Here is a 17,340-nt window from a genome sequence, read left to right on the forward strand (position 1 = left end):
TATATATATATATATATATATATATATGCATACAGATATATATAGATATATATAATACAGGGGCATTTACATATATACCACCCAATTTTTATGTATATACACATCTAACATATAAACTTCACTTTTTTACATTTATATCATTCAATTTGTTCATATCATATCAAATTAAGTATCATTATTTTAATTTTTGTGATATAACAATTTTAATTTTCAGAAAGTGAAATACATCTTCTTATGCATAGGTAAGGTGGTATGCATGTCAGATTTGAAGTAAAGGTGTTAGATATGTGAATACACAAGAATTAAGCGGTATGTTTGTAAATTTCACAAGTGTTGACACTACTTACATCCCTCAACTCACACTACTTAGATCCTTCTATAATGCGAAGGGACATGCCTATGTGCGATGACTACCAGATAGTTTTTGTTTGATTTTTTAAAACAAATAAATAAACTTGTAGTAGTTCCCACAACTTTTTGAATAATAGTTTCTTCTACAACAGCTTCAAAACAATTTCTTCAAATCACTACAATTGTCCCAAAAAGAACCTTTAGTTGAGTGGGAATATGATTTGGAAAGGAGGTGTAAAGCATCTCTCATGAGTTATTTCATTAAGACTGTTTTAAAATTTTGTTATAGTTCTTATGATCTAAGTTTTCCTATATAAAGATGGCAGCATATTTTTATAAAGTTATACTTTTGTACAATAAGTGAATTGTTTAATGTAATATTGTGTTTAGAATTTATTTCCTAACTTTGGTTATTTTTTTGTTTTTAGAATAAGTACCTATTTGAGGAGGAAACAGAAGGTGAAAGACACTTTTGAAGATTGGGACAGACAAACTGAAGTGCTTCACAGCTTTAAAAGAAAATAGCTTCAAGATCTGAAATTTAATACTTGCTTATATGAGGCCCCAATCTTTATTAGTTTTTTAATGATGAATATATCTTTTCATGCATATTTTCGAACATTGTTATGACGCTAAATTATCACAAATGAAGATACCAATTTTAACTGCTACATGCACGCACGCACACACTCGCACACAAACTCATGCACCCGTCTGCGCACGGGCACACACATAAGAATTGCGTTGTATTTATGTAAATTTACTCAATAATAATGTGGGTTGCTTCTTGAGGGTCCAGGAGATGGGTGTCTTGCCGAAAAAGGTGCAGAAGTATGTAGCAGATTTCCTATCATCGAAAGAGTCGTCGGGCCAGTCGGCGCCAGAGTATTTTTGGAAAGTGAGGAGAGCACGGTGGATGCGAAGAAGGCATTCCAGGAGGTGGTTATGATACAGTGTCGGCTGATACATATGTTGACATGGGACATTGACGGCGAACACAATATCCGGTCTGGTGGATGCGAAGAAGGCATTCCAGGCGGTGGTTATGATACAGTGTCGGCCGATACATATGTTGACATGGGACATTGACGGCGAACACAATATCCGGTTTGGTGATTGTCAAGTACTGGAGTGACATGTAATTTGTCTATATTTGGTTGGATTAGTAAGAGGTTCATCGGGCATAGAGTTATCTTACTTTTTAGCTGGCAACAATGTGGAGATCAAGTTGGAGTGAATCATGGAAGTCTGTTGGAGGATCTTCTGTAAATATTGTTGTTGGTGTAGTCTAAGGCAGCCATGTGATCGCTCTACTAGTATCCCAAGAAATTTGGAGACTTCGTCAAGTTGCTTGAGTCGGAATCTAGTTGTGAGTTCTTGAGTGATGGATGTAAGAGCCATGGTGTTTTTGTCGGTGAGAATCATTTCATTAACATAGATAAGAACAAATATTTTCACATTAAGAGTGGAGTAAATCAGGACAGACGGATCTGATTTGCTGATGCCCATTATGAATGAAGAAATTGGAGAGAGTATTAAACCATTCAAGAGGGGATTGTTTCAACCCTATAGTGCTTTCTTTAGTTGGCATACATGATGTTGTTGCATGTAAATGGTGTCTTGAAGATAGTTGAGCAAAAAGGCATTAGCTACATCAGGTTGTAGGAGAGGCTAGTTATTATTGAAATCCACAGTAAATAGAATGCACAGAGTAGCCATCTCATCCATCGGGCTAAATGTCTCGTGATAGCTGATACCAAACTCTTGATTGTCACCTTGTGCCACTAAGCGAGCTTTTATCTGGAAATTGTACCATTGGAGTTATATTTTGTGGTATAAATCCACTTGCAACCAAGATAGCTTGGTTTGTGGGTGGAGGAACCAACTCCCATGTAGCTTAGAATTGGAGAGCATGAAATTCATCTGTCATTCCTTATGCCAATGTGGAAGTTTAATTGCTTATTCATAAGAGGTCAGAACTGGTGTATGGATGATGTATTTAGGGATCGACTACCTCAAGTGCGGGAGTTGAATGTGGAGGTTGTTCCGCCATGACCATGTTATGGTGTTTGGTTGCGCCCTATCGTTGTTGTGAGTGCCAAATGTGGGTTAGGAGCTTGACCTAGCTTGAGTGCTTCGTTTGCTTGATTTACCTCCTCACTACACAATAGAGAATAGAAGTCATCTAGGTCCATTGACTGCAATCGGGTATGTATGGCAGCTTTGAAGGATTGGTAGGATGTTGGGGGCTCGTTAAGATTGTGTAGAGTAATATCTTCCTTATCCAATTGACCTCTGGCTGCATAAAACATCATTTGAATCTAATTTAATAATTTTTATTCTATTTTCTTAATTAACACTTTTAATTATGAATCTTTGTAGCTTTGTAGTCAATTAATTTTTTTAAAAGTACTACTCATCAAAGATACATATATAATTGATTAGTAGTATTTTGAGCCAAAATGAGCCGAACACGAACAAACAAATATTTGTTCGTTTTATTCGTGTTCGGTATGTTACCTTAGCGAACGAGCCGAACACAACTTAGTGAACGAACCGAACACGAGCTTCTTAACGAGCCGAACACGAGTTATACGAGCCATTTTCACAACCCTAGTTAAATGAGATAAAATTTGTATAATATGCAAGTTATAATATACCTCCAAATCGATTCGAACTGTGCTAATTTTAAAAGAAGCTCTTTAGTTGAAAATTATATTTGACAAACTTAGTTAATATTTGAAGATCTCTACGCTAATGTGTGATTGCCAGTGTGGTATTTGTCTAGTTAAAGATCAAATGTTTTATGAGAGGACGAAACACTTTGATGTCCGTTACTCCTTCCTTGGTTAAGTCATTATTTGAGGTGACATTATTGTGTACAAAATATGTACCCACGATAATCTTATGGATATATTGACTAAGGCACTCCCAATAGTCTTGTTTGAGCATTGCTTAGACTTGATTGGTTTTAATTTCTAACCATTCGAGATTTATGTAAGGGGTCAATAAAATTTTATTATGTATATTTGAAAATTCATTTGATGGTGAAGATTACTACATTTGTGATCAGAGTTTGTGTGCCTTCCTTGTTATCTTATAAGAAAAGTATGGACCCATACATTGAAGCTTTAAAATGAAATTGTGTGCATATTGATTAATATTTTCAACCATTTGATCAATCTTATAATAATCTTTAGATTGCAATCTATGTGCTATTACTTTATTGGCTTATTTTTTAATTATTTCTTTTAAAGGGGACTTGTTAAAAAACTATAAATTTTTCATCATTCTATACAAGAGCACTTACTTTTTCCTGTTCTTGTTTTGGTTTGGTCGAAGCTCTTCACCTGTAATTTTATATGTGATGTAGTCAATTTTTCTCCTGTGCGCTTGAGTTTTCCCAGCTTAGGTTTTCGGCGTATAACCTTTGTGTTTTTTTCTTTTCTTTATTTTATTGTTTATTGCATTGATTTGATATCAAATTGTAATATATATATATTAATTTAGCATCACTTACCAATTATTTTTATAAGCTTTGAATGCAATTTTTTATAATATATATTTTAATCACTTGATATTGACATGCTAATTTAATATGGTTTATGGTTAATAAACTTAAACACGTCATGAACTTAATTATCTTTAATTTTATTCACAAAATGATATAAAATTTAATAAGGAATGGTCGAACTAAAAAGTAAAAGGATTTATATAGATCGCTGACAGAACTACAATAGGGGTACCGGTGGTCGGGCTCCTGCTAGCCCGACCCAAGAAAATTTATTTCAATATCTTTAGTTTTATAAAACCCCAATAACTGTGTCTTTTTGGTCATTATATTTCATCTCACAAACAAGAACCACACGACGTTCCAAGTCTACTTTATTCCTTCCCAACCATCTGCATCACAGCCACAGGCTCACTTTTTTCCTTCCCATGCTAAATAAACGAAGATGTTCCCATCGTAATACTACTCTTGCGCAAAACATATCTATGGAGTTCTCATAGAATATGATGCACTAGGACGGTATGGTCACACCAGTGCTAAATAAAGTGAATATGCTTTAATTTATAAAATATCAACCCATTGAGACATTCTTTGTTTTATTCTAATGGTCTCTTGATTTTATCACACTTACGTAATTTCCAATAGTCACCTATTCTAAAAATACTCTTGCACGATCACACTTAACTTTGAAGTTTCTATAAAATTTTGATTGTTACACCATAAGGATAAAACTTTGAGTCCATTAGATCAAAAATATATAACATCTCGATGAGTAAACATTGGGGTTGTTACAAATAGGTTCCTTTGATAATTATGATTGGAATGAACGGGCAAGTTGTTATGGTTGCAAAAGTATTAAATTTGATGGATCACGAGCCAAGGAATATAATTTCACCCACTATAAATGAGAGCTATGAAATGAGAAAATGCAAAACAAATGTTGAGTCTTAAAAGAAATACGTACTAAATTAAGTTTTTATTGTAGCCAATATTTTGTTTTTTCATTTCTTAAATCCTTCTTATTATTGATTAAAAATTAGAGGAATACATATTTTTAGAAGGAGGGTGCATGATGAATTGATGATGACGATGAGAATTTTATATTAGAAGTTATGTAAGATAATCTAGTAAGATTGTGTTGGGTCCATAATCTGACCCAAACAACCAGTGCTTAATCCATACAAATGTAGACCCAGTCCACTCTTCAAGAGAAAACTAGTTCAAGTCGGGCCAATATTAAACAGCTATAGGCCAATGGTCCACCCTCCAACCCTTTTATAGATGGAGCCTATTAAGAACTGGACCAACTTATAATATGGCCTGCAAGATTTTGAGGCCATCTTTGCTGTGAAAAACTTCTAATGAGAGAGAGAGAGAGAGAGAGCGAGGGGAATCACGTTATATTTACAAGTAGGCAATGTGATACAGCTGATAATTCAAAATCCAACAAATAAATAAATAAATAAAATTATTTCCAAACCCGTCCTTAGTAAAAATAAACAAATGAATAAATAAATAAATAAATAAAACAAATGATCTGCTTTTTCCATAAAGGAGCTTTCGCCGCATCGTGAACCGCCGACCAGAATCCACTTTGGAGGAACAGTCAAATCGCAAACCGGCCATCCGGCTCAAATCGGCGGTCCACTCCTCAGCTGGGCCCCACACCGCGATCAATTCGTCGGGCCTAACTCGGTCGTAAAGACGAGAGCCGGTCGGGTCAAGGCTGGCCCGAAGTCGGCGACCCGTTTTTGTCCTATTTGAACCCTCGTTGCTACGTGTCGCATTGATGAGCCGTTTCATGACAGCAGTCATTGACAGGCATATCGCTTTTCAAGATTCTATGTATTATTTAAGAAAAAAATCTCCAGATCTTACCAAATAAATATTTTATGTTGGACATTTTAGAAATAAAAAATGGCTCTGAAAATCATTATTATTAGTTTCTTAATATAGATGCGATTATTAATTTTTTTCTTATATAATAAAATATTTCATTCAAAAGAATAACTAGCAGCATGAACGGCTAGCAGTCTAGACAACCCACTACCAAGACATCCGACTCAACAGAGCCGATTGCGTAAGTCTTACCAAACAAAAGGCTGCCGAGCTCAATCAACAGAACCATAATGTAGCCGAGCCACAAGGTCACCTATGTTAAATACCTTATAATGCCATTTAAAGTAGAGTCTATAAATTCATATATTGTACCCCTCTCCTCTATAAATTTGGAAGTCAATTTATTAGAAAGAGCTAATCGATAAGAACGATTACTATTCATTATTGTGCACTTATCTTTCATTGTTTCTCTGTTTCTCTCTATCTATTTATCTTACACTCAAACTTATGGGGTTCAATAATTAGATTAAGGTTCAAAATCATTCTCTTCTCTCTTTGAAAGTTAAACTTCAAAAAGAATAAGAGATGTACATAAGGGCATTTTCATATATATCATACAATTTTTTTATGTATTGATACATCTAGTATCAAGACTATAAGTTTTAATATTTATAACACTCAAATCTTAAGCATCACATCATAAATATCATTATCATTAATTCAAAAAAATTAAAATTTGCCTTTTCATATATTTATGTAGATCTATGAATATAAAAATGAAAACAAACATCCATGCACAACCACACAATATTTTGTATTTATGTATTTAACACTTCATTTCTATCTTAAATATTTCAAATCATATCGTACCTTATATGTTGAATCCAAAACTGTACGAAAGACCCCCCCTAAGGAATAGAGCGTTGAAGGATGGGGAGGAAAAGAAAGGAGAGCAATAGCACAGTCACAAATAGTAATTTTGTATAACATTTATTCGTGATATGGACTCACAATTTATTTACATACTCTATCCCCTAAAGTACATAGGTGCAACATGGGTATTTTAGTCCGTACATAAATATGGCATGTAAGGTGAATTATTGATATAACCTAATTTTTAAAATTAAAAAAAAATCAATGATTTTATAAGCTATATAATTGGATATGAAATACAATTAATATTCTTACATTTACACGGTTAACATTACACATCAAGAAAAGACTTGACATTATTAGACATTATTTCTTCATTGATTTTTATTTATTTTTTTTTTCATATAGTCACTACACGGCATTTATTTGGGTAAGGTTATTGGCCATTTTGTCTCTATTACAAGGGGGCAGAAATGTAATATTACTAAATTATCTAAATTATTTAAAAAAATATTAAATTATTTTATTTATTTCAAAATTCAAGAAGGCAATTATATACTCTGGACATAACCTGATTTCAATTAAGATATGTGATTTTGGTCTGAAAAGAACACTTACAGAAAAATATAGGAACAGATATAGAGAGAAAGAAGCTCTGGTTTTTATTGCTTAAAAGAAGAAAATACAGAGAGTGTGTAGCATAAAGTTATGGATCATATATTTGGGATGATGATGATACCTACTATGCAATATAATTGACCACACGCACGCATATGCACGCACACTCGTGATCATGTTCGAGGTAGCAAATTGTCGAATAGACGAGCTCTCAAGCTTCTATAGCCGAGTTGTGAATTGGCGAGTGGTTCGATTACTCCGCTTTAGCTAAGCTAGTGTTTGAATAAAACCAACTTGGACGTGAGAATAGATAAGATATTGTGGATGATCCGTGTATGCAGACAGGATGGACTCGGCGTGTGCACCCTTAATCTGCACGTATGGATGACCACATGTAATATTTACCGTGAGAATAGGGGAAAAAATATTAGTTTTGACCATGCTATACATGATTGTATTCATGGTTATACTCATGAATACAACCATGTACAACATGATTATACATAAGTTTGCAAACATACAGAGAAAGGAGAGCAATAGCACAGTCACAAATAGTAATTCTGTATAACATTTATTCATGATATGGACTCACAATTTATTTACATACTCTACCCCTAAAGCACATAGGTGCAACATGGGTATTTTAGTTCGTACATAAATATGGCATGTAAGGCGAATTATTGATCTAACCTAATTTTTAAAATTAAAAAAAAAATCAATGATTTTATAGCTATATAATTGGATATGAAATACAATTAATATTCTTACATTTACACGGTTAACATTACACATCAAGAAAAGACTTGACATTATTAGACATTATTTCTTCATTGATTTTTATTTATTTTTTTTTTCATATAGTCACTACACGGCATTTATTTGGGTAAGGTTATCGGCCATTTTGTCTCTATTATAAGGGGGCAGAAATGTAATATTACTAAATTATCTAAATTATTTAAAAAAATATTAAATTATTTTATTTATTTCAAAATTCAAGAAGGCAATTATATAGTCTGGACATAACCTGATTTCCATTAAGATTTGTGATTTTGGTCTGAAAAGAACACTTACAGAAAAATATAGGAACAGATATAGAGAGAAAGAAGCTCTGGTTTTTATTGCTTAAAAGAAGAAAATACAGAGAGTGTGTAGCATAAAGTTGTGGATCATATATTTGGGATGATGATGATACCTACTATGCAATATAATTGACGACCCGCACGCATATGCACACACACTCGTGATCATGTCCGAGCTGGCAAATTGTCGAATAGACGAGCTCTCAAGCTTCTATAGCCGAGTTGTGAATTGGCGAGTGGTTCGATTACTCCGCTTTAGCTAAGCAAGTGTTTGAATAAAACCAACTTGGACGTGAGAATAGATAAGATATTGTGGATGATCCGTGTATGCAGACAGGATGGACTCGACGTGTGCACCCTTAATCTGCACGTATGTATGACCACATGTAATATTTACCGTGAGAATAGGTGAAAAAATATTCGTTTCGACAATGTTATACAGGATTGTATTCATGATTGTACTCATGAATACAACCATATACAACATGATTATACTTAAGTTTGCAAACATAAAGCCTCCACGCCTAATATTCTCCCAAAATAAGTCAGCTTTGAAGCATCATGAGTTAAATATATAAAGGCTATATATTTGAAGGCAGCGATTCCGAGCAGGGACCAAATATATAGCCCTTAGTTTGTCAATAATGTTCTTTAACCATTACAAGAAAAAATAAATTATGGTATCAGATTTGAAAATTTTCGATAGCATAATACTTTTTGGGGACATTTACAGACATACCACGCAATTCTTATGTATTTACATAACTAACACCTAAATGCTAGTTTTTACATTTTTACCACTTCAAAAGCATTATCATTTTAGCTTTTAAAAATTGAAGGCACCTTTTCAAGCATAGCTAAAGTGATATACACTTAAAATGAAACGTTTTTTTATTTTTCGACTGTTGCGTTTCGTCTATCTTATTTGTAAAGCTTTATTTTTGTTTGGGATTATTACATAAATAGCACTCGAAACATTGCTATTTACAAAATCTGACACCGAGGTAATATTATTTAACTACGGAACCGATGTATTTGCGAGTGCTTCCATCAAACTATCTAGAATTTGATTAAAATGAAAAATACGGGTTGGGGTTTTATCATGAATTTCGATATTAGATTGACAATTTAAAAAAATGGATGAAAGATGGTGTTGTACATGTAATTGCCCCTTTTTTTATATATAACATCTTTCCTATTAGTAAACTTTGGTGGCAAAAATGTAAAAAAACAAAGTATAGGTGTTAGATATGTACATAAGAATTGTGTGGTATCTAAATGATCCTTTTTGTTGAGAAAATTAGGGCGAAGAAAACAGTAATCGACACAAATCCAGAAGAACACAGAGATTTAACGAGGTTCGGCAAAGATGCCTATGTCCTCGGGAGCAGAGCGGCGAGTTTCTTTTCAATATTCAGAAAAGATTACTGAATAGAATATTCAGCTCTCTCAAAGACCTAGGAATACAAACATGTATATTTATAATCCTAGAGTAAGCCCTGCAGTACAATATGTAATTCTCAAATTACCCATGTACCGTATAGCCCCAACCCATATAACGTAACTTCCCAATTTGGACAGATTATTTCGCTCCGCTCCGCTTCGTTCCAGCGTCTGTCCATATATGATATATGTCATACCATAACACTTTTTTAATATGAAACTTATTTGTTACAGTGGATATCCTTCTCAAACTTTTAGTCATGATAAGCTTTAAGGTTCGAATTTATTTCCAAATAAATACATTTACATAAATAACCTCAGTGCAAATTCCAAGGTTTTTTGAAACTCATCCTAAACACGTCTTTAGTAGTTTTGATACCATGACCTTTTGCCTTTTTGTTAATTTAGTATTGGTTGTCAAATTAAAATACAAATTTGGAAAAAAAATAATTGAATAAAGTTGAATATCTTGATCAATATTTAAATGTGAAAATATAGATGTTTATTATTATCATTACTATTATTATGAAAATTTAAATGTTAGTTATATAAGTACATAAAGATTTATGTAGTATGTATCTTGACCTGTCAATGTATCCTCAAGATTCATCCTTTTCTCTTTTGCTGATTAATTTGATATAACTAAAAAAATAATATTATTGATAGTAAATTTCCATCAGCATAATTTGATATAACTAAAAAAATAATATTATTGATACGCCAGTAGCAAATTTCCATCAGCCTCCTTTTCTCTTTTGCTGATTAATTTGATATAACTAAAAAAATAATATTATTGATAGTAAATTTCCATCAGCAATTTCAACAAACTTATAATCAAATTGATCGGCTCGATGAGACGAACCTAATGATATGAAAGTCAGTCCAATCCGAGTCAAATCAAGCCCGAATAAAATCATTAAACCACTATTAGAGGATTTCTGGAGGCATTTGAAAGGTCAAACAAATGTCGAATCTAGCGAGTTCATTGTCGAATCGAGAGTCTCGACATGACGAATCCAACGAGACCAAGATTGCTCAATTCCGACATCATTAAGACACTCAAATGTCCATCAAACGTCATTCGATCGAAGGAAGCTCTCTGGACCGTCCGATCAAAATGGTTCATATTCTTGCAGTAATTGCACCCAAAACATTATAAATAGAGTCTCACCCCTCACATGAAGGAAGGGAGGTTTAAGAGATAACTTAAGACTTTGAGAAGGAGCTCAAGTCTAAGATCATCCTCGTCATCGTCAATCGTCGTCGACTACCACTGACCGTTGACAACCACCGCCGACCTCTGTCGACCATCGCCGGACACCGTTGATCATCGCCAGTCACCGCTGACCTCCGTCGACCACCACCGTCCATCGTCAGCCATCGTGACCTCTGTCGACCATCGCAGACCGTCATTGATTGTCGTCGATTACCGTCGATCACTGCCAACCTCCGTCAACCACCGCTTATAGACGTCATTAGTCGACGTTGTAACGTGGAAAGCTAGTTACTCTTTCTCGTCTGTGCGACAAGGGGCATCTATAATCATCAACTTATCAACTTATAGTGGATTTTTACAATTGGGCAGGCCCCGTGGTACGAGTTTCCACGTAAAAACTTCTGGTATTATCACAGCTTGATTCATTTTCATCTGAGTGTGTGTTGAATTCTTGTGCAACGCTAAGACAATAATCCATTACTCTACCGCCGTGAGTTTTCTAGCTCGCATCAATCATGAATCAATAAATAAATGGAAAATTTACACACATGCCACACAATTCTTATTTATTTGCATATCTAACACTTAAGTTTGATGTTTATACATATAATATTTCGGTGGTAATATGCTTCGAGATTTATAAGTGTAAGTATAAAAGTTAAGATTTGAGATATGTAAATAGATAATAATCGAGTGACATGTATGTAAACCTTCCCAACATAATTTGAGTGGAAATACACGAGCTCTAATTGATTAACCTTTCAAAGGCAGCCATAAATAGCAGCAGTAGACCTCTTTACTCATCAGTACCCTCCACCCAATTATTTTCAGAGACTTGCAGACCTCCTCTTCTTCCCATCCATGGAAGCAGAAAAACAAACCATGGCTGGAAACGAAAGAGAAGAGGAGAAGAAGCGGCAGCAAGGTGGTCTCAGAACCATGCCATTTATACTCGGTAAGGTTTCTCTTTTTTTTCTTAATAATATCAAAAAATTAATTTTTTTCAAATTATAAACGATAAAAATTGTAATTTTATTGTTGTAGCAAATGAAATATGTGATAGATTTGCGACGGCGGGGTTCAATGCGAACATGATTCAGTATCTTCAGAATGAGCTTCATCTTCCTCTAATACAGGCCACTAACACTCTCACTAACTTCGGCGGCACGGCCAGCCTCACGCCGATCATCGGAGCTCTTGTCGCCGACTCTTTCGCCGGCCGTTTCTGGACCATCACCGTCGGATCTATTATATATCAACTAGTGAGAACTGTTCTGAAAATTACGATGATTTATAGCTGTTCATTTTTTTTTTGCTGGTGAAATGGATGGTTCTGTTTGTTTTTATTTTATTTTCTTAAATGTTTGAATATAATTTTTTTGGATTTTTAAAGTATTTGAAAATAATAAAAATTATAGATGCAACTGTAAAAATGTTTTTTTCAATTATCATGCACAATTAATTTTATTTAAAGCTGAAATTTAAATTAAAGAAAAGAATAAAAAGGGTTTATTTTGAGGCTATTATATTTTTTCAATTAGTCAGAAAATACAAGGCTACTTCATATAAATAGCTTTCTAACTGGAGCTCATCTTGCTTGAAGCCAAACGAAAAAACAGAAAAATTTACATATAAAACACACAATTCTTGTGTATTTATATATCTAACCTCCAAATTTTGATTTTTGCACTTATAAAACTTTAGTACCATTGAGATTGAAGTGATATGCATGCCAATATGAATGCCTACGTGCTAGATACTTGAACATAATAAAATTGTGTGGTGTGTAAATTTTGTTGAATATAATTAGAAATTAATATTAATTTTTTTTTAACTCCATAAATCTACACAAATTCTATGTAAAATTAAGTCATTGTTTTTATAATAAGCCTCATATTAATTTATTTTTTCTTATTAAACTAAAGCTAAACTAGAACAAGACCTTAATAATATGAATAACATTTAAACATGATATTTGAAATAATAATATAAATTAAATTATTTCTAAATCATCACTAAATAATTATTTTTATGCAACACTTGGGAAACAAACAAATTCAAAATTGCATGCAAAATGATCCAGTTATGTTATGCACAGGGCATGATAGGCGTCACCATCTCAGCCATCTTCCCCGTTCTCCGGCCGCCGCCCTGCCCTCTCCGATCCCCCTCCTGCCGCAAAGCCTCGGCATGGCAACAAGCTTTCTTCTACTTCTCCCTGCTCCTCACGGCGATCGGCTCCGGCGGTCTCCGGCCCTGCGTCGTCGCCTTCGGAGCAGAGCAATTTGAACTCGATCGACCCCAACCGAACGGACGCCAAACCGGCTCGAGTTTCTTCAACCTCTTCTTCTTCACCATGGGAATTTCACTGCTGCTCGCCCTCACGGTTGTGGTCTATATACAAGATAACGTGGGCTGGGGATTAGGGTTTGGGATTCCCACCATGGCTATGTTTATATCGGTGGTCGTCTTTGTTGTCGGGTACCGGCTTTATATAAGGAGGAAGCCGGGGGGGAGCCCGTTCGCACGACTGGCACAAGTGGTGGGCGCCGCCGTGAGGAAGAGAAAGCTGGCCGTGCCGGCGGATGCGGGAGTTTTGTATCAGGATAAGGAGCTTGATGCCGATATTTCGGTTTCTGGGAGGCTTCTGCACACGGGTCATTTGACGTAAGCAAGCTGTTTGTTGAATTTCCTCTGAGGATGTTGTAGATAATAGAACAATTATTCGGTAGAATAGTATGGTTACTATTGAATTATTGATTTTATTAAATTTAATTAAAAAATACATGACATTAATCACAGAGTCAAAATTATAAATTTGAATGATCTGAACAAATAATTGAGAAGAATATTTTGATATTTTTATATAGTCTCCAATCATTTAAGGATAAATTATTGGATAGGTAATTTTTTTTTATAATAAGTCTAATAAGTAATAATTGAAAAATTAATAAAAAAAATAATATTACTTTTATCTTAGATTGAATCTAACATAAGTGAAAAGTTTGATATGATTCAATTAATTTATTTAATTATTAATATTTATAGTAGAATGTGTTTTGAATTATAATAATTTCTATATCACAAAATAATTCTTAACTCCATATACAATATCAAAATTTTATGGTTGTTTATATAATATTTAAATTTTAAATTCCATAAAAAATCAATATATTTATTTTTTTTTAACAATGTATATTCTTTAGGGGCTTTTAAAAACATATAACTCAATTCTTATGAATTTACATATTTCACGCCCAAAATTTGATTTTTATGAGTTTAGCACTTGAAAATGTGTGATCCACCTTTTCATACATCTTTTCAGACATAAAAAAAGTGTTAAACTTGTAAAAATTAAAATTTGGGGGTGAGATAAGTAAATGCATAAGAATTGTGTGTTATGTGTATAAATTTACCCATGTTTTATTGTGAATGAAACACTAAATTATTATATAAATAAATATTAAATTTTGTGTGGTTTGTAATCTATGGAGCATTTACGGATATGTCACATAATTTGTATGTATGTATGTATGTATGTATGTATGTATGTATGTATGTATGTATGTATGTATGTATGTATGTATGTATGTATGTATGTATGTATGTATGTATGTATGTATGTATGTATGTATGTATGTATGTATGTATGTATGTATGTATGTATGTATGTATGTATGTATGTATGTATGTATGTATGTATGTATGTATGTATGTATGTATGTATGTATGTATGTATGTATGTATGTATGTATGTATGTATGTATGTATAACACAATTTTATACTTACATGCATAGAATTCAAATCTTTGGAATCATATCATACCCTCGGTAGATCAACATTAAGAAATCACATTAAAACCATTAATATTGTATTATCTAAAACGTGGAATCGACATTTCAGACACAGATAAGAAGATATATCTGTAGAAGTTGAAGTATGAATGATAGATATTCAAATACATAAAATCTTAGTGGCCTTTATGTACATGTTCCATTCTGTCAATTTTCCCTTGCCAGAATTCAAAACAGATAACCGAAACATGCATAAGAATTGTGTGTTATGTGTATAAATTTACCTATGTTTTATTGTGAATGAAACACTTGTATGTATGAATGTATGTATGTATGTATGTATGTATGTATAACACAATTTTATACTTACATGCATAGAATTCAAATCTTTGGAATCATATCATACCCTCGGTAGATCAACATTAAGAAATCACATTAAAACCATTAATATTGTATTATCTAAAACGTGGAATCGAGATAAGAAAATATATCTGTAGAAGTTGAAGCATGAATGATTGATATCCAAATACATAAAGTCTTAGTGGCCTTTATGTACATGTTCCATTTTGTCAACTTTCCCCTGCCAGAATTCAAAACAGATAACCGAAACAATTCCATAAAAAACAGGTTTTTTGACCGCGCGGCAATTCCCACCGCCGGTGACCTCTCCGCCACCGGCCGTCCTCATCCATGGCGTCTCTCCACAGTCCACCGGGTCGAGGAACTCAAATCCATCATCCGCATGCTCCCAATCTGGTCCGTAGGCATCCTCCTCATCACCGCTGCCTCCCACAACTACACCTTCACCATCATCCAAGCCAACTCCATCAACCGCCGCCTCGCCGGAAACTTCCACATCCCGGCAGCCCCTTCCCCCCCCCCCCAGCCACTCTCTCCATCTTCTCCATCATCTCCATGCTCCTCACCCTTGCCATCTACGACCGCCTCTTCGTCCCCATCGCCCGCCGCCTCACTGGCCATCCCAACGGCATCAGCTACCTCCGCCGCATGGCCATCGGCCTTGCCATCTCCCTCCTCTCCAACCTCTCCGCCGCCCTTGTAGAAACCCATCGCCGCCGCGCAGCCCTTGCCGGACGTCAGCTCAGCGTGTTCTGGCTGGTTCCGCAGTACGCCATCCATGGATTGGCTGACGGGTTCTCGTCGGTGGGACACATGGAGTTTTTGTACGATCAGGCGCCGGAGAGCATGAGGAGCACGGCGGCGGCTTTGTTTTGGCTGTCCGCTTCGGTGGGGAACTACGGCGGCACATTGATGGTGACGTTAATCAGCGAGTTTACGAAGAAGACGAAGCAGGGGAATTGGTTGCAGAATGATATAAACAGGGGAAGGTTGGATTACTACTACTGGTTGGTCGCCGGATTGCAAGTTTTCAACTTTGGGTATTATCTGGTTTGTGCGACGTTTTATAGGTTTAAGCCACTGGAGATCGCCGCCGCCGGCGAGAAAATCGGCGACGTGGAGCTTGGGGAGACAGGCGAAGGGAAAGCTTGATCGTGGAGGAGATGAATGAATTGGATTAGGCAGGGAGGGTGGAATGGACGTGATAAATAAACTATGTAAATATTAAAATATTAATTATGTGTTTTAGTGTTTAGAATCTATGATTAGTGTATTAATTATTACTAGTCGGAATAAATATATTTTTAAAAATGTTCCTCTTAAAGTTATTGAGTTTGCTATATATTATATAAAAGATGACAAATATATATATATATATATAAAAGATGACAAATATATATGTTTAAATTCAAGTTTAGGTGTTAGATTTGTAAATACATAAGAATTGGGTGGTATGCGTGTAAATCTTTTTATATTTTATTACATGATGTGTTTAATTAAATCTTCTATCTACACTATTAATTTACTTAATTTAGTTTTATAAGTGATTTAACTTTTAATGCATAAATTTATGAAATTGAAATATTATAAATAAACATATGAAGTTTTAGGTGTTAGATGTATAAATGAATAAGAATCATGTTAAGTATTTAGATTTCCCCGAAGGAAATATGAAGTTTAATCAAATCGTTTTAAATAATATTAATTCCTAGCCTTCTAATATGTTAGTTGGAGGTAATTTATACTTTTAGCCAAGAGATTGCAGTTAAAAACTGTTTAAAAAAACTACTCCGATGCTGCTGAAGAAAAAGCTATTGTTTAAAAAGCTACTTTATAATAGTCACCGCAAGTAGTCAAGTCTGGTAGGAAAACACAGTTTTTAACTGCAATTTTTTTGACAACGTAAATAAAACGTAATATTATCGTACAGAAAAAAATGCAGTGTGACACTGCACCACCACCGCCCCGAACATACCCTTAGTGTTTGTTATAAATGCAAATATCAAATTATAGGTGCTAGGAATATAAATTCATAACAATTGCATGGTTTGCATGTGAATTTCTCCCTTCAATTCGAAAGGAAGAGATTCCAAAGTGCAAATTAGAAATAATCTTTTGGTCAGAAAAATAATAAGACAAGATATTAATAAAAGTTGCCGGTCCGATTGAAACTAAGCAAAATCATATGGTATATGTACATATAAATCGATCATATGGACAATAATTGAATGCTTTAAAATGTGTGATCATGACAG

At 34.3% G+C, this 17,340-nt stretch overlaps 1 protein-coding gene across 1 annotated transcript; it reads left to right on the forward strand.

Annotated features, from left to right (window-relative positions):
- The first annotated feature begins 11,726 nt into the window (after positions 1 to 11,726).
- On the forward strand, positions 11,727 to 16,373 carry LOC110018005 (protein NRT1/ PTR FAMILY 3.1-like). The gene is given in 5 exon segments (XM_020715211.1): positions 11,727 to 11,885; positions 11,975 to 12,192; positions 13,029 to 13,597; positions 15,353 to 15,584; positions 15,587 to 16,373. Coding segments are annotated over 5 exon segments (1,764 nt in total). The 5' UTR covers positions 11,727 to 11,791; the 3' UTR covers positions 16,238 to 16,373.
- Positions 16,374 to 17,340: the final 967 nt, after the last annotated feature.

Source organism: Phalaenopsis equestris, unplaced genomic scaffold (genome assembly GCF_001263595.1).
Source record: "Phalaenopsis equestris unplaced genomic scaffold, ASM126359v1 Scaffold000002, whole genome shotgun sequence".
Lineage (NCBI taxonomy): Eukaryota > Viridiplantae > Streptophyta > Magnoliopsida > Asparagales > Orchidaceae > Phalaenopsis > Phalaenopsis equestris.